Raw genomic sequence first — 26,316 nt, forward strand, 5'->3', positions numbered from 1 at the left:
GTCCAGCAACAAAGAGTTTCTCACAACATTATGTTTAGTAGAGCAGCCACTAAAAACGCATCACCCCAAAATAACTAATCTGCCTGCACTACCAGGAAATGCAAGAGAGCTCTCTTACTCCAGTTGTACCATCATGTGCTGGGATGAAAATGTACACAAATGATGTCTGCATCATTTCAAACCTCATGCTGGTTGCAGAAGCCAGAAAATGAGCATACTGCCTGGGCCACACCAGTGAAACCAAGATGGTGACTCTGTTCACACAACACGCTGGCCCACACTCAGTGGTTGAGTGTGGGTTGTTGTTGAACCATGGGTTGTTTGTTGAACCGTGGATTATCGTGTTGTCTGAACGCAGCGCGTATTCCGCAGGGTGGCTTGTTAACCATGTAGTGTGGCTTGTTAACCCTGAACATCCCACCAACAAACCATGAGTTCTCAAAGTGGCTTGTTCAAAAAAAATAAGCCATTTGTTGTTCAGTCGTTAAGTCGTGTCCAACTCTTTGTGACCCCGTGGACCATAGCACGCCAGGCCTTCCTGTCCTCCGCTCTCTCCCAGAGTGTGCTCAAGTTCATATTCATTGCATCGGTGATGCTATCTAGCCATCTCATCCTTTGCCATCCCCTTCTCCTTTTGCCTTCAAACTTTCCCAGCATCAGGGTCTTTTCCAGTGACTTTTCTCTTCGCATTAGGTGGCCAAAATATTTGAGCTTCAGCTTCAGGATCTGTCCTTCCAATGAGCACTCAGGGTTGATTTCCTTTAGGATGGACTGATCTGACCTCCTTGCAGTCCAGGGGACTCATAAGAGTCTTCTCCAGCACCACAGTTCGAAAACATCAATTCTTCGGCGCTCAGCCTTCCTTACAGTCCAGCTCTCACAGCCATACATTACTACTGGGAAAACCATAGCTTTGATTAGACGGACCTTTGTCAGCAAGGTGATGTCTCTGCTTCTTACTATGCTGTCTAGGTGTGCCATAGGTTTCCTCCCAAGGAGCAAGCGTCTTTTAATTTCATGGCTACAGTCACCATCTGCCGTGATCTTGGAGCCCAAGAAAATAAAATCTGTCACTGCTTCCATTTCTTCCCCTTCTATATGCCAGGAAGTGATGGGGCCAGATGCCATGATCTTCGTTTTTTTAATGTTGAGTTTCAAACCAGCTTTTGCACTCTCCTCTTTCACCCTCAACAAGAGGCTCTTTAGATCCTCTTCGCTTTCTGCCATTAGGGTGGTATCGTCTGCGTATCTGAGGTTGTTGAATACTGCATGGTTAACAAGCCACCCTGCTGTAAATGTGATGCGTTCAGACAACAACCCATGGTTCAACAGCAACTCACACTCCAGCACTGAGTGTGGGCTAGTGTGGTGTGTGAACCCAGCCATTGTGTGTCATTCTTATGGAAGTGAGCTCTTTTGTTAATCAGAGGGGTGGGGTTGGGATGGGGGGCAGTGAAGGCCCAAAGACCAGGGAACAACTTTGTCAAGACCATCCTTAAGTAAAATTCTTAGAAGTGGTTTCTCCCTTAGTCCGAGATATTTAAAGCAGTGCACAAGCGCTTATTTTATTCTTTGGGGATTGAGGTAGACATTCACCCAAGAATTCTTAGGTGCTGCTTCCTCTAATTGAAATGGGTCTAATCTGGGAAGCAGATATACTGCAGAAAGATTACTGCAGAGCAAACAGAGGACTCCAGCAAGCTACTCAAGACGCACACCACAGGTCATCCCATTATCCATAGAAATTTATGCCAAAAATGCCTTTCATAGTCTGGGAACACTTACAGGTAACCTCCGATTCTAATTAACTGAAATAAATTGACGATCTATCTTATGCATATAACAGACAACCCAGTCCAGCCAAAGCCCTCCAATTTAGTCTCAGTGTGACTACATCTGTGGAAAGCATTTCATTACACTACATTACACGGCAGTTTGCCCATCTGCAAGTGAAACTTGAGGTCCAGGGAAGTCTTAGCTCTTGCCGAAACCACGTCAGCAAAAGCACAGACCACCCACAGGGCAATCCATGAAGCAGAGCAGATGGGTCAACAGCGTAATAGAACTGAATGGATGTGAATGATCTTTCCCATCAACTTTACATGACACAACTACTTAGCGGTACTCCAGTCGTGTTTGGACAGGCAAAAGTCCTACAATTCCCAGCATTCCCCAGCCAGGGAGGACTTCTTCACAATAGTTAAACTATGGAATTTGCCACCATAAGATGTAGCCATGGCCGCCCATTTGGACGGCTGTAAGAAGGGGTTAAGAAGGGGGATGGATTTACAAAGGCATTCCTGGAGGACAAGGCTATCAACGGCTACCGGTCCTGATGGCTATCTGCTACCTGCAGTATAAGGGGCAGTGCACCTATGAACACCAGTTGCTGGGGAACATGGGCGGGAGGGTGCTGTTGCGCCCATGCCCTGCTTGTGGGTTTCCTGTGAGCAGCTGTTTGGCCACTGTGTGAACAGAATGCTGGGCTAAATGGACCCTGGGTCTGATCCAGCAGGGCTCTTCTTAGTGCGGAGAGTTGTAGGACTTTTGTCTGTCTAAACATGCATAGGATTACCCGCACACTCACTTTTCATTATCCCTTCTGCTAACAGGGAAGGGAGCAGGGGAGAGAGAAATGGCCAGAGGTTTGGGTCTTAGAAATGCCAGAATGACCAGACATGGGCCTACCATAGAGAGGACCTCCAGAACCTCTGGAAGAGTTCTACATGTCATCAACATGCCTGATCACTATGATGTTCAAAAGGCTCATATCTTCGGCTGTCCCCTCACTCCGGCTTCCCTACCGGCATCTTGAGAGACACAAGTACAGAAAAATAACATTGCAACCTGTTCCAACACACGTTCTACCTGAAACAATTGCCCATAAAGTCTCCAGCTAGCATCTTTGAGGTCATGCTCTCATATTTCATTTTTACACACCCAAACAGTGTTAAAGAATTCTTGTTCTTGCTGAAAGACGAGTTCAAGCAAAGGAGTAAATGCATGCTATTCTCTAAACAGAGGCACATACCTATGTCCCAACCTGTTTATTAGGAGAGGCGCCCGATTATGACTATGTACAGGTTAAAACCCCATGCATCTTGTACCCCACAGGTCTGGGGAAATGTCAAGTTAATTTATGTATGTATTTATTAAATTTCTTAATCGCCCATCTGGCCAGTCACCCAGTCACTCTGGGCGATGTACAACAATACAACAGTATTAAAACAATAAAATTCTACATTAAAACATCATATTTCTAAAAATACCCTAACCCACCCCAAATGCCTGCCTGAACAACCATGTTTTTAATACGTGGTGGAAGCTCATTAAAGAGGGGGCATAGCAGAGTTCCCTAGGGAGGGAGTTCCACAGAGTGGGGGGCCACCACGGAGAAGACCTTCTCCCTTGTCCTCACCAGCCTAGCTGTCCTGTGAATGATGTGGGATCCCAGAGATCTGTAGTATTTCCCCATAATGCACCGCAAGCCCTCACGGACTGGCATCGGTATGTATACTGGAAGCAACTGTAGCAGAGAAATGCATGCTGGACAGGGGTTACCTTTTTTGTGGAGCTCAAAGGCATACTGTGAAAACATAGAGCAGAGATGAGCAACTTGTGGCCTAACAGGAGTTGGGGCCTACAACTCCCATAATCCCTCACCACTGGCTATGCTGGCTAGGGCTGATGGGAGATGTGGCCCTCCAGGTGTTTTGACCTACAAGTTGCCCAGCCCTGTTCTATGTTTTCTCAATACGCCTTTGAGCACCACAAAAATTCACTCCTCTCCAGCATGCATTGCTCCGTTACAGTTGCATCCAGTATACATACATACGGATGCCGGTCCGTGAGGGCTTGCAGTGCATTATGGGGAAACAGTAGAGATCTCTGGGATCCCACACCATTCACTTGACGTTTCCCCAAACCTTGTGGGGTACAAGATGCAAGGGGTTTTCACCTGTATATAATCGTAAGGAGGAGGACCATTAAAGGCTGTTTCATGCATGGAGGGCGCAGTCCTATCGACTGCACCTTGACTGGAAGCCCTTGAACTCAGAGGCATCCGATCGGCCTATGCAGGGCAGGAGGAGTGGCAGAGGCGGCCTTTGCCTCCCTTTCCTCCTGCCCCGCAGAACGGAGCTTCAGAGGAGGAGGGAAGGGAGCCGGAAGAGGCTCAGGATAACTCAATATCATGGCCCCTCCAGTCTCCTTCCCTCTTGGCCCACTGGAGCACCCCCTTTCCTCCTCCTCCATGGTTGGGCAGCCGGTGCAGTTCTTTCTAGACCAGCTGCAAGCGGACGTGGCCGGTGGGGGGGGTTCTGATTCCCCCTTCCAAGGTCGGAGCATTGTCTCCGACCTCGGAAGGGGGAATCCGAACAATTCTATAGTCCCTGAAGCGCTTGCTCAGGGACGCTAGGACTGCTCTCTTACGCACCTTCACACAAAGCATTTTAAATGTACCCATGAAAAATGACGAGTACACACACAGTCATCTATTTTTTCAGCTCATGCAGTGGACAGATTTGCTATGATTTTCTACCACATATACACGTGGTGAAGTTGCCGACCAACTTCAGTGTACCAAGGTCATCATCAGAGGACTTTCCCTGGGTTCCCACATCATCAGAGGTTAGGCAGACGGCACTTAGGGGCCTTCCAGATGAGGCTTTTATTGAGCAATCGCACTGCCTCACTTATGGAATTTAACATAGTGGGTCCAGACATTGCCGCCTTCAAATTGCAGCTCTCCCATGTTTTCCCACAGCCTCTTCCATCTTTTTTTTTCTTACCAGGCAAAATCTATTAAGACAGGATAGCTGCATGCTGCCTTTTGACAATCAGCACTAGGCACCCTCCACCTGGAAGCATCCCTCGTCTGCAAACTTTTAGGGACCAAGCCAAGCCCATAACACTACAGTTCTATATTATCATTTTACTGTTGTTCTGCACTGTCAACTATCTTGTTTTGTTGTTTTCAATGGCACTTTCCTCTTGGGATCTTTACACGAATCTTGCTTTCAAGGCAGGATAGAATGTCTTAAAATAAATAAATGAATAAAAATAATAATAAATAAATAATAACAATGAGAAAAATAAATAATAACACTTGCTCAGCAAGGCTTTCCCTGAGCTGTAATTAAGAGCGCAATCCTATGCATGTTTACACAGAAGAAAGTCCTACAACTCCCAGCCTTCTCCAGCCAGCACAGCTGGTTTCTGGGAGCAATTCAAGTTGTTGCTGTTAACCTTTAAAGGCGCAATCCTATGCATGTTTACACAGAAGAAAGTCCTACGACTCCCAGCCTTCCCCAGCCAGCATAGCTGGTTTCTGGGTGCAATTCAAGTTGTTGCTGTTAACCTTTAAAGGCGCAATCCTATGCATGTTTACACAGAAGAAAGTCCTACAACTCCCAGCCTTCCCCAGCCAGCATGGCTGGTTTCTGGGTGCAATTCAAGTTGTTGCTGTTAACCTTTAAGGCTGCAATCCTATGCATGTTTAGACAGAAGAAAATCCTACAACTCCCAGCCTTCCCCAGCCAGCATAGCCGGTTTCTGGGCGCAATTCAAGTTGTTGCTGTTAACCTTTAAGGCTGCAATCCTATGTATGTTCAGACAGAGGAAAGGCCTACAATTCCCATTATGCCCCTGGCTGGGGCATGCTGGCAGCTGTAGGCCTTTCCTCTGTCTAAACGTGCATAGGATTACACCCCAAAGCTCTAAGGGTGTGCAGTCCTAAGCATGTTAAGACAGAAGAAAGCCCTACAACTCCCAGCATGCCCTCACTAGCCATACTGGCTAGGGCATGCTGGGAGTTGTAGGGCTTTTTTTTTTCTGGCCAAACACGCATAGGACTGCGCTTTAAATTCATCCTCCCGCTCCATCTTACCGCTCCTCGTAACGGCAATTGTTTTCAATGTTGCATTTTTTTAGTTACTGTATCGCAACTGCGGTTTTAAGGCGGACATGCGGACCGCTTCGGGATGCTTGTACTTAAAAGCGGCACAGCCGCGTCACCAACCCAGCCGTGCGCGCGCGAAGCGGCCACGGGTCGCGCCTGCCCCCGAGGGAGGCCCTGTTCCCCGTTTAAAGGGACCCGGCCCTTCCGACGGGCAAAAGCGGCGGCCAGAAACGGCGGGGAAGGGGGGCCGGAGCCGCGCTTACTTTCGCAGGGCAGCCCCCCCTGCTCGGAGCCTCGGCCGCGGCTCTCCTCCGAGGTAAGAATGAGGGGGACGTCGTCCTCTCCCGCATGCGCAGCCATGCGGCCGCCGCGTCGCCGGGCTTCGGCCCGCGGACCCCTTTTAGATGCAAGCGCTGGTCGTCGCTCGGTCAAGGCGCGGCCCCATCCCCGCGGAGCCCGCGTCCCCCTGGAGCCCCGCGGGCACCCCGGAGCGGCCCCGGCGCGCCGGCGGGGCGCTGCCGGGGCGGGGGCAGCGAGGAAGGGTCCCGCGGCGACGGCGACACCCGCTGCCGCGCCCCGAGCTCGCCGGCGCCGTCTCCGCCCCCGGCAGCCCTTCCGACTGAGGGCGCTGCTGATCGCGGGAGGAGGCGGGGAAAGGGAAGCGGGAGAGCGCCGGGCGAGCGGAGGCAGCCTGGGAAGACGCGCCGCGCCGCCGCTGCCCGGCCCAGGGCGAGCCCCCGCTGGCCGCCCGGGTCGCCTGGGCTCGGAGGCCGCCCCGCCTGCACGCCCGCGGCAAAAGCCTGCTTCGGGGGCGGGCGGAGGGAGGGAGGGAGGGAGAGAGAGAGGGAGGGGGCTTCTCGCAGGGATCTCTTCCTAGTACGCAGTTGAGCTCGTGTGTGTGTCCCCCGCCCCCATTTATATATAAGATGGAGGACACCCTTCGCAGTCGCTGCTGGGTCTTGGTTTTGCACCCCCCCCCCATAAACAGTATAAGGTGTGTGGGGGGGGTCAGCCTTTGCAGGCACTGTAGGATCATGATTTTGCAGTGTAAGGTGTGTGTGGGGGGTCAGCCTTTGCAGGCACTGTAGGATCATGATTTTGCAGTGTAAGGTGTGTGTGTGGGGGGTCAGCCTTTGCAGGCACTGTAGGATCATGATTTTGCAATATAAGGTGTGTGTGTGGGGGGTCAGCCTTTGCAGGCACTGTAGGATCAGGATTTTGCAGTATAAGGTGTGTGTGGGGGGTCAGCCTTTGCAGGCACTGTAGGATCATGATTTTGCAGTGTAAGGTGTGTGTGGGGGGTCAGCCTTTGCAGGCACTGTAGGATCATGATTTTGCAATATAAGGTGTGTGTGTGGGGGGTCAGCCTTTGCAGGCACTGTAGGATCAGGATTTTGCAGTATAAGGTGTGTGTGGGGGGTCAGCCTTTGCAGGCACTGTAGGATCATGATTTTGCAGTGTAAGGTGTGTGTGGGGGGTCAGCCTTTGCAGGCACTGTAGGATCATGATTTTGCAATATAAGGTGTGTGTGTGGGGGGTCAGCCTTTGCAGGCACTGTAGGATCATGATTTTGCAGTATAAGGTGTGTGTGGGGGGGTCAGCCTTTGCAGGCACTGTAGGATCATGATTTTGCAGTATAAGGTGTGTGGGGGGGGTCAGCCTTTGCAGGCACTGTAGGATCATGATTTTGCAGTGTAAGGTGTGTGTGGGGGGGTCAGCCTTTGCAGGCACTGTAGGATCATGATTTTGCAGTGTAAGGTGTGTGTGGGGGGGTCAGCCTTTGCAGGCACTGTAGGATCATGATTTTGCACCCCCGCAACTCCCCTCCCCATACCCAGGATAAAAGGGGGGGGGTCAGCCTTTGCAGGCACTGCTGGGTCTTCATTTTGCACACATCCCCAGCTCCCCCATCCCATAACCAGTAAAAGGTGGGAGCGGGGACAGCCTTTGCGGTGGCTGCTGGGTCTTCATTTTGCACACACACCCAGTTTCCCCCAGCGCCACCATAACCAGTATTGGGGGGAGGGGGGGTCTGCCTTTGCAGGCACTGTTGCATCTTGATTTTCTCACACACAGACACACGCACACCCCGCAACTCCCTGCCTTCACTATAACCGGTATAGAGGAGGTCAGCCTTTTCAGTCCCTGCTGGGTCTTGATTTTGCATCCCCCCAACTCCCCGCCCTCACTGTAACCAGTATGGGGGGGGGGGGAGTCAGCCTTTGCAGGCACGGGTGGATCTTGATTTTGCACTCCCACCATAACCAGTATGAGGGGGGGGGGGTCAGCCTTTGCAGTCAATGCTGGATCTTGATTTTGCACCCCCCAACTTCCCCCCACCGTAACCAGTATGGGAGTCAGCCTTCGCAGACACTGTTGCATCTTGATTTTGCATCCCCCCAACTCCCCACCCTCACTGTAACCAGTATGGGGGGGGGGGAGTCAGCCTTTGCAGTCACTGCTGGATCTTAATTTTGTGCACACACACCCCGAACTCCCCCTTCCCATAACCAGTAAAAGGTGGGAGCAGGGACAGCCTCTTCAGTCCCTGCTGGATCTTGATTTTGCAGCCCTGCAACTCCCTCTCCCCAGCCAGTATGGGGGGGGGGGGGGGTTCAGCCTTTGCAGTCACTTTTGGATCTCGATTTTGTACCTTCAGTTCCCCCCTGCTTTAAAGCAGCATTTCATATCATGTCATTTATTACATTTCTGTAACACCCAATAACCAAAGCTTTCTGGGCAGTTTACAAAGATTAAAAACCTTAAAAATACAGTATTATGTATAATATAAAAACACTTTACAAACATAAACAGACAGCAGACATGCATGCGCACACACCCCTATCCAAGCAATGTCCCATGACCTGATTGAACAGCTATCATACGCTGCCAAATGCCTGGGAGGAGAGAGATGTCTTAACCTGTCGCCGAAAAGATAATGTTGGAGCCAGGCGGGCCTTGCTGAGAAGTTCATTCCATACTCGGGGAGCCACTACCAAGAACACCCTCTCCCTTGTTGCCGTCTTCCGAGTCTCCCTAAGAGGAGGCACCTGGGGGAGGGCATTAGACAATGAACAGTGTACGGGTAGATTCATGCTGGGAGAGGTGCTCTGTCACATATTTCGATCCCAGTATAAGGTGTGTGTGGGGGGGTCAGTCTGTTGGAACATGACTTTGCACCCCTAACTCTCCCCTCCATTAACCAGTGTGAGGTCGAGGGGGGGGAGTCATCCTTTGCAGTCACCTTTGGATCTTGCACAGAGAGCATTTCGCCCTCACCACTGAACAATTGCAACATGGCCCCTTCCCATTAAGTAACCAAACAGGGAACAATACACAGGCCTGAGACCCAGCATCTCTTAGTTCAGAATTTAATCCCCCCTCTTCCTCTGACCACAACTTGACATTATTAAAGGGGGAGGTCGGACTTTTAAAAAATATATAGTGGTTCATCCTTAACTGCACAATGGCCCGGCAGCAGCCGAGGAAAATAGAGGGAGCTGTAATTCTCACAAAACACAAAAAGGGTGGGAAAAGCACCCCTCTCCTCTCACACTGTACTCCAAAAAAGCTTTTCCCATAATAAATGTGTCTGTCTTTAAGGGCACAATCCCTTGCATGTTTAGACAGAAAAAAGGCCCAGAACTCCCAGCATGCCCCAGCATAGCTAGGCCTTTTTTCTGTATAGCAGCAGCCCCCAACCTTTTTGGCACCAGAGACCGGTTTCGTGGACTACCCCCCCCCCGCCACCCCCCGAAATCCCCCTGGGACGGAACCTACCTGGCGGCGACTGGTCCAGGTTCGTCCCGAGGGGATTTCGGGGGGTGGCGGGGGGGTAGCTGTGCCCGGACTGTGGACGCTGCACCCGGACTGCGGATGCAAACGGTGTCCGCTGCGCCCGGACTGCGGACACAAATGGCATCCGCTATGCAGACAACATTTGTGTCCCAGCAGCTGGAAGTCTGCCAGTGGCTGGAGCCAGCCGGCAGCTCCGCAGACTCACCACGGAGCGGAACTAGCCAAGGCCGGCGAGGATTCCGGGGGAGAGGGGCGGATCACCTCCCCCCTGTGGATCCCCGCGGACCGCTTCCTAACAGGCCACGGACCAGTACTGGTCCGCGGCCCAGGGGTTGGGGACCCCTGCTGTATAGGATTGTGCCCTTAGTTACCTGGAAGTAGACTCCATTGTACACAGTGTGCTTTACTTTTGAGTAAGCACACTTAATATACAAGGCTGAAGTCGGTTCCCAGTTCCTTATATGCACGAACCTTTGAAACTGAGCTCAGTAATTAAACTGAATAAGGATCTAAAGTTCATGTGCCCACGCGCCCCAAACCTAAGCTTGGAATTGCATACTATGATCAAGAGACTGTCCCCTTCGAAATAAACAAGAATCCTCTCCAGTTGAAACTCACTTTTGCACAACACCCATTAATGCTCGATGACCCCAGATCACAATTACAAGTAAGGAAATGGGAGTATCAATCTCACAATAAACTTTGAGTCACCCCAAATGATACACCCACACATCCAGGAGAGCGTCCTGTACGCAATGGCACGGAATCACATCCAGCCCAGAGCTTTCTGTACACGCAGGGCACTGGCAAGCGTGATGTTCCAAGCCAATAATAGCCAAAATATGTAGAAAAGGATACATGGAAAAGGGTAAATGAATTGGCCTTCTGTGGGGCTCTGCACCGCACAATAGGGCTTGGGCCACTCCAAATCGTATGCCCACAGATCTAGAAGAGTGATCACTACCAGATGGCATTGAGTCCCCATCCATGCCAAAGCTTTCTGTACCGGCTTGGCAAAACGTCAAATGAGGAACTTCAAATAAGGAACTGGGAAGCAGTATCTCGGGAGTTCAGTTTGCTATTTTTGAGTTTTACTGACAGTGCAGTCCTCAGCATCTTGACTCCGACGTTTTGTGGGACTTACTCCTTACTAGAAGTGCGGCTAGGGCTGCAGCTCATGAACCGTGTTTATCGGGAGAGCCGGAAAGAAAAACCAATCAAAATAAAAGAGGAAAGCGCTGGTATAGGTTATTCTATCATTCTCTAGGGTAGGAACAGAAAGTTGTTTAGGGATGTGTATGTGTATTTCCCCTGTTTAACCTGCACAATCTTTGCAGTGCCCTCCCCTAGTTCTTCACATTAGTGTTTCCTTCCTTCCTTCCCTCCACCCCACCCCACCCACCTACCTACCTTTAATCGAAAATAGAAGCTGTAGTTTCACTTTAAAAATACAAATATTTTAAAAATTGCAGCAGCAGCACAATGCTATGCTTTTTTCCTCAGAAGGAAGTAAGTCCCACTGTGCTCAGTAGACAATGATGGCTTGGCCAGACGTAGGGGGCAATCCTATATATATTTAGACAGAAAAATGTCCTACATGCTGGCTAGGGGCATGCTGGGAATTGTAGGACTTCTTTCTGTCTAAACATGCATAGGATTGCATCCAAAATGTGCATAGGATTGTGGCTTAACAGCACAATCTGATGCAGAAAAGGCCCACTCATACAATACGCCTTACAATATTCCCAGGTAAGTGTGTGTAAGACTGAAGCCCTATGTCCTGTTTAGCATAAGGATAAATGAATTGCCTAAGATTGTGATCCTAAATTCAGACTAAGGAGGAAATCCATTGCAGTGTAAAGGTGGCAAAAGCACAAGGGGTCTGCATATTCTAGAGGGGTATCCCTATTAGTCTGTTGCAGTGAAACCAACCAACAGTGTAATTCTGTACATTTCTACTCAGAAGTAAGCCCCACTGAGTTCAGGTAAGTAACTGTAGTTTGCAGCCTAAGTGTTCTGTGGCATAGATTAATTATGGTATCAACTTTCTTGCATACATCAAATTCACTCTGGTGACACCAAAGCCTTTCCTCAGACTATGGAAGAGAGACTAAATATAATCTGTTATGGTGAACCAAAATATAGGTGGAATTTGTTATAGATTCCACCTATATCTTGGTTTGTAAAGTAAAGTGGACTGATGAGGGCCAAAATGTTGAGCTTAAAGTGGACTGATGAGGGCCAAAATGTTGAGCTTAAAGTGGACTGATGAGGGCCAAAATGTTGAGCTTAAAGTGGACTGATGAGGGCCAAAATGTTGAGCTTAAAGTGGACTGATGAGGGCCAAAATGCTGAGTTTAAAATATATTTTTTTAATTGTTGTTAGTCTTTCTTATACATTTACCTTCAGACTGACAATGTCCACGGTGGATTCACAGCCTCCTTGTTGCTCTGCTGTTGTGCCGCTTTACATCCTCCCCCCCATATGTGTGTGTGTTAAATGTAGTACCCTCTGTCAATAATTTGATTTAAATCCAATGTGTTTCTGCTTATTTATTTTTGTCTTTTTTTCTTTCTGTTGGTTTGTTTTGGAAAATCAATACAATCTTTAAATAGATAATAATAAAAGATTCATCACTGTTTCTGAGCGTGGAGCCTAAGGCACAACTGCATGTAAATAAATAAATATGGAACTCCGGATCGAGGGAGAGATGGAGGCGGCAGTTTAATTAGGGGTGCAATCCTATGCATGTTTAGACAGAGAAAAGGCCTACAACTCCCAGCATGCCCCAGCCAGCATGGCTGGCTGGGCCTTGCTGGGAGTTGTAGGCCATTTCTCTGTCTAAACATGCATAGGATTGTGCCCTTGATGTACTTGAGGTTTGTTTTCTGTGCACTGTCGACTTTCAGTATGACTCTGTAATCATTCCGGCAGCTGGCCAAGCACGATCTTAGGCATGACTACTTAGAAGTAAGTCCCAGTCAGTTCATTGGCTCTTACTTGGGAATGTTGCATAGGTTTGCAGCATGGACACTTTTTGACAACTTTTCTTTTCAGGCTGCAGTCCTATACACATTTACTCGGGAGTAAGCCCCATTCTGACTAGCCACACATAGGGATGCACTCTTAAGTCGCAAACCGGAAGTTGAGTTTGTGCGTCTTGACAGTTTTCTTCTACATCTCTATGGCCTCAGCAGCAGCATAACAAACCCCAAATGCCTTCTTTGATAGGTCTAGCGTATCCCTATGCTTGCGGAGCCAACATAGAGTTAGGAAAAAAGAAGGTCTTCTGCCATTTCTGAGTTCCGCATGTGAATACCGCCATATGAGTGGCAAGGAGCATAGAGCGGCTATCTTGCAAGCAGATAGAAAAAGCTCAGAGCAAACAGCGTTGCCCTCTTTTTGACACTTTCTTTGTGGAATTGAATTACTTTCCCCCTCTACCCTCCCCGCTCCATACAAATGTATTGCCTTGTCACCATAGAGAGTCTACCGCCTGGAGCAGGGTCTCGGGATCGTGTGGCCCTCCAAATGTTCTGTCCTATAACTCCCGTCAGCCCTAGCCAGCACAGCCAACGGTGAGGGATCGTGGGAGTTGTAGGCCAAAATATCTGGAGGGCAACAAGTCGCCCACCCCTGCGATTTATTTATTTGTGTCAGAAGCATCACAATTAAAAAATGCTTTGTTGTTGTTGTTGTTCAGTCGTTACGTCGTGCCCGACTCTTCGTGACCCCGTGGACCACAGCACACCAGGCCTTCCTGTCCTGCGCTCTCTCCCGGAGCGTGCGCAAGCTCATATTCATTGCATCGGTGATGCTATCTAGCCATCTCATCCTCTGCCGTCCCCTTCTCCTTTTGCCTTCAGTCTTTCCCAGCATCAGGGTCTTTTCCAGGGACTTTTCTCTTCGCATTAGGTGGCCAAAATATTGGAGCTTCAGCTTCAGTATCTGTCCTTCCAATGAGCACTCAGGGCTGATTTCCTTTAGGATGGACTGATTTGACCTCCTTGCAGTCCAGGGGGCTCGTAAGAGTCTTCTCCAGCACCACAGTTCGAAAGCATCCGTTCTTCGGCGCTCAGCCTTCCTTATAGTCCATAACGTTTAAAATATAAAATGCAGAAGTTAAAATATATAGAAATTAGACAAATCCCGCCCCCAAACTAGCAACATGAATTGCGTTCTGTCGCGCTGTCGTAAGGTCCTCATGTGTACATTGGTCAGGGCACAAAGGGCAAGTATACGTATGTGTTGTCTGCAAGTCTCCGCAGCGGCAAAGGGCAGAGATCACCAGATAACCCTATTTATTCAAAGTGTCTCTAGATCTTGTTACACCCGTACGCAGCCTATTCAATGATTTCCAAACTCCCCAGCTCTCATCAGAACCGGGCGCCAGCTCCTTCGGTGGTTCCTTCCAGCGCTGATTCTTTGCAGCGATACCCCTGCGATAGAGTGACGCCTCGCTGGGACTCGGCCTCCACAACAGAGACCCTTTTTCTGTCTGTAATGAGAGAATCCTCGCTCCAAAGGCGACTTGAAGGCCGTGCCCTGTTTTCAGGCCAAGTGTCACTCCGCACTTTTTACCTCTATGGCCGCCCTCCCAAAAATGGTCGGTAAGGAACCGCAGGCATCCTTTTTAAAGACGGGTGGGGCGGGGCTGAACGCCCCTTCGCTCGCCATCCCAGCCCTGCTATTGGACAGGCCGTTGAAAGACGCTCGGAGACGGTTGGGACGTGTGGGCGGGCTGAAGGGGAGCGTTTGCGGCTTTTGATTGGTGACTTCTCCACCGGCCCCATCATGCTCTTCGTCCTGCAATGGCGGCAGACTCCTCTTCCCCCCCCTCCCCCGGCGTCGGGGTTGCTAAGCAACAGGAGGACTTGGCCTTCTTCACAAAAGAAAAACCGGGCCTGGTGACCCTTTGGAGGAGAAGGGCCTGATTTGGGGGGGGGGGTGAGTTTAAGGGAGCAGCGCCCCTATGAGGAAAGGGCGAAGGTGTCCGTGGCTTTTTAATTTAGGGAGATTTGTTTATTCATTTGGTTTTTACGCCTGGCCTTTCTGCCCGCAGTGGCCCTGAAGGCGGCTTATTTATTCCATTTCTGTGCGCCAGACGCTCCGGGCAGTTGACGGAGCAAGACCTCTGGGTGATTTGGGGCTAGGCACCAAGGGGCCACCCTCACGGCACCGCTGCCAACCTTCCGGCGAGATCCCATCACTCCGGTGCTGAAGGAGCTGCACTGGTTACCAGTTGTTTTCCGGGCCAAATTCACGGCGTTGGTTTTGACCTTTAAAACCCTATATTGGTTCCGGCCCAGCCTACCTCAAGGAGCGCCTCCAGCAGCACCAGACAGGCCGCTCGACAAGATCAGTCTTCTCTGTGTCCCATCAGCCAGGACAGCGAGGCTGGTGGGGACGAGGGAGAGGGCCTTCTCTGTGGTGGCCCCCACTCTGTGGAGCTCCCTCCCTAGGGAACTCCGCCATGCCCCCTCTTTGATGAGCTTCCGCCGCGCATTAAAAACGTGGTTGTTCAGGCAGGCATTTGGGGTGGGTTAGGGTATTTTTGACAGGAAGGGCTGGTGTGCTGTGGTCCGACAAAGAGTCGGACACGACTTAACGACTGAACAACAACAGGGTATTTTTTAGAAAAATTGTGTTTTTACTGTAGAATTGTATTGTTTATTTATTTATTATTTAATTTATTAATCGCCCATCTGGCTGGTCACCCAGTTTATTGTTTTAAACTGTTTTATTATATATTTTGTACTTCCCACAGAGTGGCTGGGTGACCAGCCAGATGGGGGATTAATAAATTTACTAAATAAATAAATAAATAAAACTGCGCAGCACTGCAGCTGCGAATTGGTCTCTGCTGTGGCACACGTGCGAGTTACTGCAGATCTTTGCCTCTTATCCCTTTTGTATATGCCTTTAGATTGTGAGGCTTTATGTTAAACTGAACTGTCTGGAGTGCATTGGCAGAAAGGCAGCATAGAAACGTAGTAAGATAAAGAAAATGAACATATGGAACTTGCTGTCACAGCTGTGGTGATGGTCGCTGGCTTTAAAGGGGGATTATTTGATTTATTTATCAAATAATCCATCCCCCTCCCCAAATGGTGCTCAAGGCAGCTAACAATAATATAATCAAGATTAAAATAGAAACTTAGTTAAAATAATCATAAATACAAATGGATTAAATACACAACGATGAAAGAAATAAGAACAGCACCCAACCCAATAGAGAACCAGTGTAGTGTAGCGGTTAAGAGACTAGGAGTTTGGAGATCTGGGTTCTAGTTCCCACTCAGGCCAAGAAGCTCACTGGGTGAGTTTGGGTCAGTCCCTGACTCTTGCCCACTTCACAGGGTTGTTGTGAGGATAAAATGGAGAGGAGAAGGACCATGTAAGCTACTTTGGGTTCCTTTCAAGAGGAAAAATTGCGGAATATAAATGCAATTAATCATCATCATCAGTAGGACCCACTTCAGCAACAGACCAGCATAGATGCCAAAGGCCTGCCTGGATAAAAATGTTTATTAAAAAAACGTTAGCAACACAGGTGGGGTCAACCTAGCCTTCCTTGGCAGCGCATTCCAGAGCCTGGGAGTGGCTACCAAGAAGGACATCTCTTTTGTGTCCCCACCAAACATGCCTCTGATGGCGACGGGACTGATAGAAGGGCTTCTCCAGATGATCTTAAAACTCGGGCAGGCTGGTATGGGACAAATGCATGGAGAGAGAGGTCCGTCAATGGCTATTAGCCATGATGGGTAAATGAAACCGCATCTTCAGAGGCAGGAGAGAGCCATTGCCTCTATGCCTTGCTTGTTTGCTTCTTGGAAGCATCTAGCTACTTTGGAAAATATTAGGGTGCAATCCTATGCATGTTTAGACAGAAAAAAGACCTACAACTCCCAGCATGCCCCAGCCAGCATGCTGGGACTTGTAGGACTTTTTTCTGTCCAAACATGAAGAGGATTGCACCCTTATAATACTAAATTGGATTCTTGGTCTAATTTTGTGACCTAAACTGTTTTTTGGATTTTTTTTAGTAGCTGAATTGCCCACAAAAACTGACACGTTGGAAGTGTTAAAGCATCTGGACGCCTGGTATAGAAGACTTGCGGCCCTGAAAACTTACACCGTGAGCGTACCTAACTGGAAACATGGCAACTGAAGTGATCCATCAGTCCTGTGAGCGTATTGACTCGAACCGGGCCAGAAGACAAACGCTCCGAATGCCCTTGAAGATTCTGGATCCTGGTCGGTCGAAACTGACCACCATTGAGACCAAGAGGATCATATCTGTCCTGGATGAGACCATCCTTAAAGTGGAACTAGTCAGTACGTTTTCTCATGTGATTGAAAATCTTGAAGAGTTCAGCGCAGTGTTGGGACCTGAACTTACAGGAGCACTTAAGGAACACCTGCGGCTTTCAAACATAATGGAAGCCACCCTTACCCGGCTTGACAAAGAAGGTGTTCTGCAAAAGGGTATAGCCAAAGGAGACCTTTTTGGGGCTGAGGATCCAGCAGGTTACCTTGCCTTGCACATACAGGGCTTAAGAAGCTCTGTCCGAAATATTGTGCGTCTGTTTTATGCCAACCCCATTGCTTGTCAAGCTGTGAGAGACCTTGCCTGCAACAGGCATCCAAATGCCAATTTGTTCATTAAAAGCCTTTCAGAGCTCAGGAGTTTCTTGTTTGAGAAGCTTCTGACTACTCCATTAGAAGAAAAAGAAAAAAGGCGGTTCATGCAGGAAATCTCCCAGCGAGACAAGAAAAACATGGAGATGATTGCAGCTTTGGAGGACGAGCTGACTGCAGCGATCCAGAATCGAGACAATGAGGTGTGACGGCCAGGAAGTGTGTGTGGGGGGGAATTCAGTTGGGGGTTGACCAGTCCAAATATATCTGATCCAGTTTCCAGTCCCACATTGTACCAAATTAGTTGTGAAATATTACATGGACTATTTCTTGCTCAGTCAGTACAACAGCAGGCAAGAAAAAGATAGGCTTCACCTACTGAGCAAGAGGAGGAGTTCACCCCAGAAAGTAAGGATTTGTCTCCCAGCTTCAGGTGTCGTCTCTTCATTCTGCAAGAGTCCCGGATCTGTAGATAGCTCCGGATCTGGAGCTGCAGTTAGATCAACCAGCCTTTGACAAGGTTCTCTTTTTACCTGAAAGGCTTAGATCAGGGATGCAAAAAGTGTGGCTCGCGGGCCACAGCTAGCCCCCTAAGCCCTGTCTAGTGGCCCCCAGACCCCCAGAAAAAAACCAGAAAAAAAGCTCTATGAACAGGCTCTATGGTTCCTGCCATAGAAACCTAATTCCTAGAGCAGTCCCAGAGCATCCTAGGAAGCAGGACTTGAAGGCTCCTGCCTGATTCCTAGGACGGTAGGACCCAGGCGTCTATAGCAGCAACCATATGGGAGTAAGCTCCATTGAGCACAGTAGGTCTTGCTTCTTAGTAAACATATATAGGATTGCACCAGCGTCAGAGGTAGGCACTGTTGGGCACCTGCTGAGACCCACTGCTGCAGGAGGGGCACTGCCACCATTTCGAGCTTCCTGCTCCTCCCTCTTGCTGCTCCCTGTTCATCTGCCCTCTCTGAGCATGCAAGCAATGCCATAGGCGTGGAGATAGAGCAGCATTCCCCACTTCCCTTGTGCTCTCCCTATAGGGGATTGGGCCCGGAAAGGGCAAGCAACTGGGCCTTGGAGAAGAGCCCACTACCCCACCCCACCCCAAACCAGCAGCCAGCAGTGGACTGCAAAGGTAAAACTCTGGCAGCCCAGTTAGGTTCAGTCCTGCCGGCCAATGGGGAAAGATTTCCAGAAAGCTTCTGCTGTGGCCAGGCTCTACTCCCCAAATCCTTGGCAGGGTTACTAGTAGGAATTCTCCTGATCTGTGTTGTCTTTTCAAATGACTCTGCATTTGTATCTTTGATCACAAAGTCCTATGTACTGACCAACTCGGTGGTATTCAGATCTCTAGGCTGAACGCTGCCATCAAGGAACTCAAAACCCACTTACACAATCTAGCCAAGTTCTCCGAAAGCCAAATCCAGCGCACCCGGACAGAGGCGGAGAAGCAACAGAAGGGGGAGGCACGTGGGTCTCAGGCAAAATGCGCCAAGCTGCAGCAGGAGCTACAGCAGCTAAGAGCCCAACTCAGTGCCCTCGTTGCTGAGGATCGTGAGTCTGAGCTTAATCTCCGAAAGGTATCTGAAAGGCGGAGGGCGAACAGAGAAATTCACACGGGATCTGGGGCTGCCCTCCTAAGCACCCTCGCTAGTCAGTCAGTCAATTAATTATTTAATTAAAATTATTAATCGCCCATCTGGCTGGTCACCCAGCCACTCTGGGCAATGTACAATAATAGAAACAGTTTAAAACAATAAAATTCTACATTAAAAACATATTTCTAAAAATACCCTAACCCACCCCAAATGCCTGCCTGAACAACCACGTTTTTAATGCGTGGCGGAAGATCATTAAAGAGGGGGTATGGCGGAGTTCCCTAGGGAGGGAGTTCCACAGAGTTAACTCCACCATGGTCCATTTAGATTTATTTCCAAGTACTTGTCCTTGGTCACCTGGAGTACTGTGTCCAGTTCTGGGCACTGCACCTTAAGAAGGATGCAGACAAACTGGAGAGGGTTCAGAGGAGGGCAGCGAAGATGATCAGGGGACTGGAAACAAAGCCCTATGAGGAGAGACTGAAAGAACTGGGCATCTTTAGCCTGGAGAAGAGAAGACTGAGGGGAGATGTGATAGTGCTCTTCAAGTACTTGGAAGGTGGTCACAGAGAGGAAGGCCAGGATCTCTTCTCGATCATCACAGCGTGCAGGACATGGGCTCAAGTGACAGGAAGCCAGATTCCGGCTGAACATCAGGAAAAATTTCCTGACTGTTAGAGCAATACGACAGTGGAACCCATTCCCTAGGGAGGTGGTGGGCTCTCCCACACTGGAGGCATTCAAGACGAGGCTGGGCAGCCACCTGTCAGGGATGCTCTGACTTGGATTCCTGCATTGAGCAGGAGGTTGGACTCGATGGTCTTGTAGACCCCTTCCCACCCTACTATTCTATGATTCTATCAGAGCACGTAGAATAGGTCTGCACAGCTAGGGACCCACTAAGCCAAACACAGTTCACCCATTTTATAATCTGGCCTCTCAGGAGTTTGAGAAGTCTCCTGATTTTGCGGTTTGCCTGGACTGGAACATGGACCAGTGGGCTAATTTGGCCTTGGTGGCCTAGAAGTGCAAGCCTGGGATAAAACCAATTGAGCAAATAGCCATCTGGGCTAGAGATGGGCAACATTGGGGTGGGGGGGACCAGGGGCCATTTTTGTGTCCCAGGACCCCTCCCCCTGCAGACTGCAACCCTGCTGCTGCCGCTGAATTTGGCAGCAGCAAAAGAAACCCCAGCCATTTGCTGCCAGTTTTCAGCAGCAAACCACTTGGTGTTTTTGCTGCCGACCTGAATTTTGGCAGCATCGGGATTTGGTGACTTGCGTCCCATGTGTTGTCCACCCTGATCTGATGATCCCCTTCTGCAGAGAGGACCATCCATTCCCACCTCCCCACAGATCAGTGTAGACAACCTGTACCACAGTATACCACAAAAAGGAGAGAAGGTACAGAAAGATGCTTACAGGGGAAAATAGCTGCTAACAGATATTCCATTTAGAAGCAAAATGGGGGGAAAGGCTAAACCAGTGGATACAGGAAATATATCAAACTAATCTCAAATGTCTGAGTGCATTTTAAACATATATGTTCTTCCAGGGGGCGGGTGGAGGAAAGTACTTAACATGTGAATTAAAGGTGCAAAGAGTCCTACAACTCCCAGCATTCCCCAGCCAGCAATGGTGGGAGTTGTAGGACCTTTCTCTCCCTAAACATGCATAGGATTGCACCTTAAGAATATTATTAAATTCAGTCTCTCGGCAAAAAGGGCAGCTTCTTTTTGACTGGAATGTTTTCCTTTTATGAATGGAATGTTGAACTTTTACAATTGTATACCTATTCAACAAGTTCATTTACTCTGGAGAAGGCAGAACGTAACCAGATTTTTGTGTGAAAGTAGTTTCCCCAGGGGACGTATTCACATGTTCAGAACACATTAGGGCATGCTCAAGGCACGTGTGCCTTAACTGTGAAGCCATTGCTGGCACTTGATCACTCGTGGGGGATCAGTTTGTGTGGCAAAATACACTTCCAGCCAGCCAAAATACACTTCCAGCCCTGGCTGGCTGGCTGAATACTAACCTTCAAGAGTACATAAGATGGCCACCCCTGATAAAACGGTAGCTGTGCCAGGCGAAGAAACTCAGTTGGTTGCCATCTGTCTAGCTAAAAGGCTATCCAACTGGACTCCAGCCACATGCTTTGTAACAGACCCTTAATATCTGAACCCTTAAAGCCAGCAGGAGGGACTGCTCCTGACTATCAACTTGACAGCACTGATATCCCAAACGTAGGGAAAGATCATAGACCGGGTGTATGGCAGGCAGTCCTGACTTAAACCAGAAAAGATGATGATCTCTGGTTTCTACTGAAAATCTTTTTCCTATCTCATTTATTTTAGAAGAAATACAAAGTGGAGATGGAAATAGAGAACTGGGTCCAGAAGTATGATACCGAGATGATAGAAAAACAGGTACTGTTGTTATCACAGGCATTGAGCCTTTTTTCTGCCACATCAGTTTTGCACTTGAGAGGCCATTTCGCAAACGTCATGCAGCAAAATCCTCTGAAGTATATGGGACAGTTCTGTGTCCTCCCTTGCATCTTTTGGTGGGTTCCATTTTCCACCACCAAGGTTATGACATTACCTCTGAAACCAAGCTGTTCTTTCACTCTTCTCACAAATTAGTTGGAAGAGTTCAGCCAGCTGGTTAACTGAACCTCAGCCAAAACATTATTCAACCCACTTTTTAAAGCCAGGATGTGTGTGTTAGTATGATGTCCAGAAATACCTTGGGGTGAGCGGTCACCTGTATCATTTTGCCAGGCGGTGAGAAGAATTTAATCTCGCACCAGATTCAGATATTTGGTAAATGATTGTGTGTAGCCACCCTTTGGCATGAGAGGAACTGGGCATCAGAAGCTCTTTGGGGAGCAGCATAGAGATGGAATTCAGTATTTAGCAAGAAGGTTTGTGCAGCAGCAGTCGCTACTGTAGCCTCTCTCTTCCTCCCAGCAATTTTCTCTACTTCCCCTCATCCTTGCCACAGGGGCGCACCTAGAAGGACGCTCATCTTCTCCAGGCTTGCTGACTTTGTGGGGCAGAAGGGAATGTTTAGAAAACAGATGGAGGATCGCTCAGAGCAGACCAAAGCTGCAGTTTCTGAATTGAGGCAGCTGATGTGGAGAAGAGGAATATATCTTTTCCATGCCTCAACCTCTTTAGCACCTTCCTAGGCCTCGGCAAGAGTTGTAAAAAAAAAACGCCCCTTGGGACTTAATTTCCTTACTCCCCCTTCCTACTAATGCTGCAGCCTTGACCTTAGAGGTCTTCCTGAGCGCCTCAGTTCCATCAGCTCACTCGCTCCGTGCTCTGCCCTGTGACACAGTGACCTCCCTCCACCACCCCCGCCACCATTTTTGCAGCATCTCCTTCCTGGTCATTTTAGTGGGTTGGGAGGCTCTTTCAGCTTAGAGAAAACGTTGAGGTGGTTGTTTCCAAGAGAGTCTCCTGCCTCCCGGTATTCTGACCCACCCAAATAGCCTGGAATGGACAAACAACAAGGCCAGCCAATAAGATTAAGGCAAAGATAGCCTAACAGGGATGCCAAGAAGTCAGATGCAGGTTGAGCTAGGCAAAAGCGTGGAAGGAGAAATAAAGAGAGGTCTTGAGCCAGGAGGGTTGTCTGGGGCAGTTTTCCCCAACCTGGGGCCTTCTAGATGTTGAACTACAAGTCCCATCACCCCAGCCATGGTGGCTAGGGGTGATGGGGCTTGTAGTCCGACACATCTAAAGGGCACGAGGTGGGGGAAGACTTCCCTGAACAGAATAAGAACATGAAGCACCGTATTCTGATCTCTCTAAGCTTCTGGTAGCTACTCCTGTCCTAGAGGAAGCTGGCCATCTGTGGCCCTCCAGATGTCATTGGATTCCAACTCCCATCAGCACCAGCCAGCATGGCCAATGGTCAGGACTGATGGGAGTTGTGGTACAACATTTGACAGGTCACAGGTTGCCTACCTGTGCTCTAGGGACACAGATGAGGGGTTGGTAATGGGAAGCCCCCAGCATAGCCTCATCTCAACAACTCCCACCTCCCCCACATTCAGTTGTGTTCCTCATCCGTTTCTCCCCAGCTTAGACACAGGCAAAAGGCTCCTCAACCCACTCGTACTCAGTGTGAATGCAACCAAGGCTCCCCTGTGCAAGGCAAGAGAGAAGCAAATGGTAGCAAGATGAGGTGCCTGCAGTGTTACTTAGGCACCATGAGCATTTTATCCCTCTTTCCCCCCTCCCAAAAAAAGACATCAGCTGAGACAGTACAGCAACCTGATTCACAGCCACAGCAAATGAAAGTGTATTGATTGGTTCACTGCTGTCTCACATAAAAAACGCTGTGTCTCAGGACGCTTGAGATACTTCAAGAGCTGTCCCAGTTCCTTTGGACAGCCTCATTTCCAAAACTCTGGGTTGTTTTCCTGTTTCTCTGTGGGGCAGGAGGAGAGAAATCCACACAGGTCACATTTATATGATTTGGCTTTAGAAATCCAGAAGTTCTTTTAGTTTTGAGGGACATCTGGGTATGCTAAACTGAGAGGGTGGCTTAGATGGTTTTAAAGGGGGATTGAGGCTGCATTCCTATACCCACTTACCTGGGAGTAAGCTCCATTGGACTCATTGTGACTCACATCTGGGTAGAAATGCTGGAGGAAAATTCTGAGAGTGCCTTGGACTGCAAGAAGATCAAACCAGTCCATACTCCAGGAAATAAAGCCAGACTGCTCACTTGAGGGAATGATATTAAAGGCAAAACTGAAGTACTTTGGCCACATAATGAGAAGACAGGATACCCTGGAGAAGATGCCGATGCTAGGGAAAGCGGAAGGCAAAAGGAAGAGGGGCTGACCAAGGGCAAGACGGATGGATGATATTCTGGAGGTGACGGGCTCGACCTTGGGGGAGCTGAGGGTGGCGATGGCTGACAGGAAGCTCTGGCGTGGGCTGGTCCATGAAGTCACGAAGAGTCGGAAGCGACTGAACGAATAAACAACAACAGAAATGTATAAGATTGTGCCGTAAAACCAGTTTACACAAGTCTGTTGATGGCTATCCACCGTGACAGGTAAGTGGAACCTCTAGGTTCAAGCAATCATATCCCCTTAAACACCTGTTGCTTGTGGGGCAAGAACTGGGGAGGGCTGTTGCTTTCATACCCTACGTGTGAGCTTGCTAGAACAATCTGGTTGGCTGCTCTGGGAAGCAGGAGGCTAGATTAGTGGACCTCTGGTCTGACCTTGCAGGATTTCTTCTGGTCTTAACTCTCACTTCCTCAGTCCTGGGCAACAAAAGAGAGCACTTCATTAAAGGCACTTGCTAGATTAGCAGGACATGTGGCTGCTTTGAGAGAGGAGCTTTTCTTTGTTTCTATCATGCAGCCTTTTCTTCTGGAGGGAGCAATCCTATGTGGATAGATGGTGGCCTCCGAACTCCAAGGTGACCACCTATCCAATGCATGGTGGGAAAAGCATGGAGGGGCTCCTCTCCTCCGCATTCCAGCCACCCTGCATTTGCGGTTAGATGGCCGATTTTGTCTGTCTAGCTGTGGGATGTTGGAGAGTGGGGTAGGCAGGCTGGGCGACACATAGGAAGTGTTGTACTGGCACTTACAAGCACCATGCCCCCTTTTGCCCCACTCCATGCTGCTCTTATGAGCGCTGAGCATGGGGACGATCCACGCTGCCTACAAGGTGGGGGGTGGGAGGGGGTGGGGAGGCAGTTCTCCAAGAACTGTCCAATCCTATGGCTGTGTAGCCGCTGTCTAGCGGCCATAGGATTGCACCCTAAATTAGCATATTTTTAGCTGAGGGTTAACGGGGAAACCAAATTCACTATAAATGGATTTCAAAATGTGCTAGTGCCTGGTTTTGCTACTTAGGTTTGTTATCTGCTAGTGAGCATTCTCAGGTTACACAAGGAAGAGTTCTGCCAAGGCCAATTGCACTGCTTACACCGGGCGAAAGAGCATTATAGCCTTTTGCCCGGTTTGGCTTGTGGGGGAACAGGTCAGTGGGCAGAGCCACTGGTCCTCCATCCCTTTTCAAAATACGGCCCAGTTAAAATGTGTTTCATAGATCGGGGTGGGCCACATGTGGCCCTCCAGATGTTCTGGCCTGTAGCTTCCATCATCCCTTATCATTGGCTAAGCTGGCTAGGGCTGATGGGAGTTGTAGGGCAAAACATCTGGAGGGCCACAAGTGTCAGGACTGATTCCGAGCGTATGGAGATAGTTAGCAGTTCAGACTCAGAATGTGAACAGCCAGAACCGGGAGAGGCATCTTCCCAGATATGGACAGGCATGCTTCTCAGGACACTAACACACAGGTGGCTAGGCCTGAAGCTCCCCCCCCGCACTTTCCCTCCTCCATGAGAACCGAGGGGGAGGGGTGCAGGGTGTGACCTGAGGGTTGCTAGACTGCGGCGCAGAGCGAAGAGGGGAAAGTTAGAAGTGGAGCTCAGACGTTCGACCTGGTTGGCGATGCGTGAGGGTCGACGTAGGGGAGCATCACTGGAAGGGAGGGGCCTCCCTCCCTAAGTTATTCTAGCCAGCAAGTTCTTGTTTCAAACTGCTGGCAACGTCGCAGCGCCCATTTGGATCCCCTGTAGCCACTCATAAATGTATGAAGCAGCTGTATCCCTTTGTAGCTTGAGTGTCTTCGAGGATTTGCATCTGTCATGAACCTGATTGGTAGTGAATTAAAGGTGTGAGACTGAGGCCTCTCTCCTTGTGTGTGCGTATGAGGAAGGAGGGGGCCAAGGGAACGTGACAACGAGCGGCCCACCCCTGCACAGATGGTGAGGCAGGGCCAGGCAATGCTCCTCCTTTATACACTGGGGCCTTTGCTCTCCCCACAGGAGGAGATCGAGGAGATCGAGGCGGTCTACACAGTGGAGAAGGAGCAGCTGGCTGAGCTGCGGGAGAAATTTGCCCTGCTGGATGAAGAGTACAGCCAGATCAAGGAGGAGCGGAGGGTGAAGCAGGAGCAGAGGGAGAAAGCCGAGAAGGAGCTGGCCATTCTGGTCCGAGCCGCCACGCTGATCCAGGCCTTGTGGAAGGGCTACCTGGTGAGGTCGCTGCTGCGGTCCAAAAGGAAGAAGAAGGGGAAGGGGAAGAGAGGTGGCAAGAGGTGAGCCTCAGTCCTTCCCTGTCTCTTGTGCACAGGCAGCTGACGCGGCCCTGGATAGCTCAGATGAGATATTTAACACTCCCGAGGGAGGTTTGTTCTGTAATAAAGGTTATCGGCCAAGAAGGCAAGAGTTGTACAAGAGCTGCATCACCTTCTTTCTTTGTTCCCGTTTATTATTCGTCCCCTTCTCCCTTTATCTGGGTGGGCAAGACTTGCGGAGGCAAAATTCCAGGAGCGGAGAA

The 26,316-nt window shown here is 49.4% G+C and overlaps 2 protein-coding genes across 10 annotated transcripts in view; one reads left to right on the forward strand and one right to left on the reverse strand.

Moving 5' to 3' along the window:
* TPCN1 (two pore segment channel 1) overlaps positions 1-6,699 on the reverse strand; it is a 76,300-nt gene extending 69,601 nt beyond the window's left edge. The window contains exon 1 of one of the 3 annotated variants that reach the window (XM_084820444.1): positions 6,163-6,699. In XM_084820444.1, coding sequence (XP_084676570.1) covers positions 6,163-6,259 — 97 coding nt within the window. In that variant the 5' untranslated portion in view covers positions 6,260-6,699. The remainder of the gene's footprint in view (positions 1-6,162) is intronic. The other 2 variants (XM_084820443.1, XM_084820445.1) reach the window with 2 other exon arrangements.
* DRC10 (dynein regulatory complex subunit 10) lies at positions 5,845-26,223 on the forward strand. 7 transcript variants are annotated; one of them, XM_084820451.1, is made up of 6 exons: positions 6,064-6,215; positions 14,069-14,308; positions 16,745-17,542; positions 18,683-18,916; positions 21,291-21,362; positions 25,803-26,223. In XM_084820451.1, exons 3-6 carry the CDS (start codon positions 16,859-16,861, stop codon positions 26,076-26,078), a joined length of 1,266 nt encoding a protein of 421 aa, XP_084676577.1. In that variant the 5' UTR covers positions 6,064-6,215; positions 14,069-14,308; positions 16,745-16,858; the 3' UTR covers positions 26,079-26,223. The 7 variants fall into 7 exon arrangements, with proteins under 7 accessions (XP_084676574.1, XP_084676579.1, XP_084676577.1 ...); XM_084820448.1 differs by lacking the exon at positions 14,069-14,308 and having other exon boundaries at positions 5,845-6,215; XM_084820453.1 differs by lacking the exon at positions 14,069-14,308 and having other exon boundaries at positions 5,950-6,215; positions 16,748-17,542.
* The last annotated feature ends 93 nt before the right edge of the window (positions 26,224-26,316 follow it).

This window comes from Heloderma suspectum, chromosome 13, assembly GCF_057233095.1.
Source record: "Heloderma suspectum isolate Gila_16-S chromosome 13, 16-S_ref, whole genome shotgun sequence".
NCBI classification, from domain to species: domain Eukaryota; kingdom Metazoa; phylum Chordata; class Lepidosauria; order Squamata; family Helodermatidae; genus Heloderma; species Heloderma suspectum.

Bases quoted from the DNA above. Each gene is read 5' to 3' on its own strand.
- DRC10 (XM_084820448.1), top strand. From the start codon at position 16,859: ATGGCAACTGAAGTGATCCATCAGTCCTGTGAGCGTATTGACTCGAAC. The intron at 17,543-18,682 runs GTGTGACGGCCA...GGTGGTATTCAG, and splicing joins TCCAGAATCGAGACAATGAG to ATCTCTAGGCTGAACGCTGC. The intron at 18,917-21,290 runs GTATCTGAAAGG...CATTTATTTTAG, and splicing joins CTGAGCTTAATCTCCGAAAG to AAGAAATACAAAGTGGAGAT.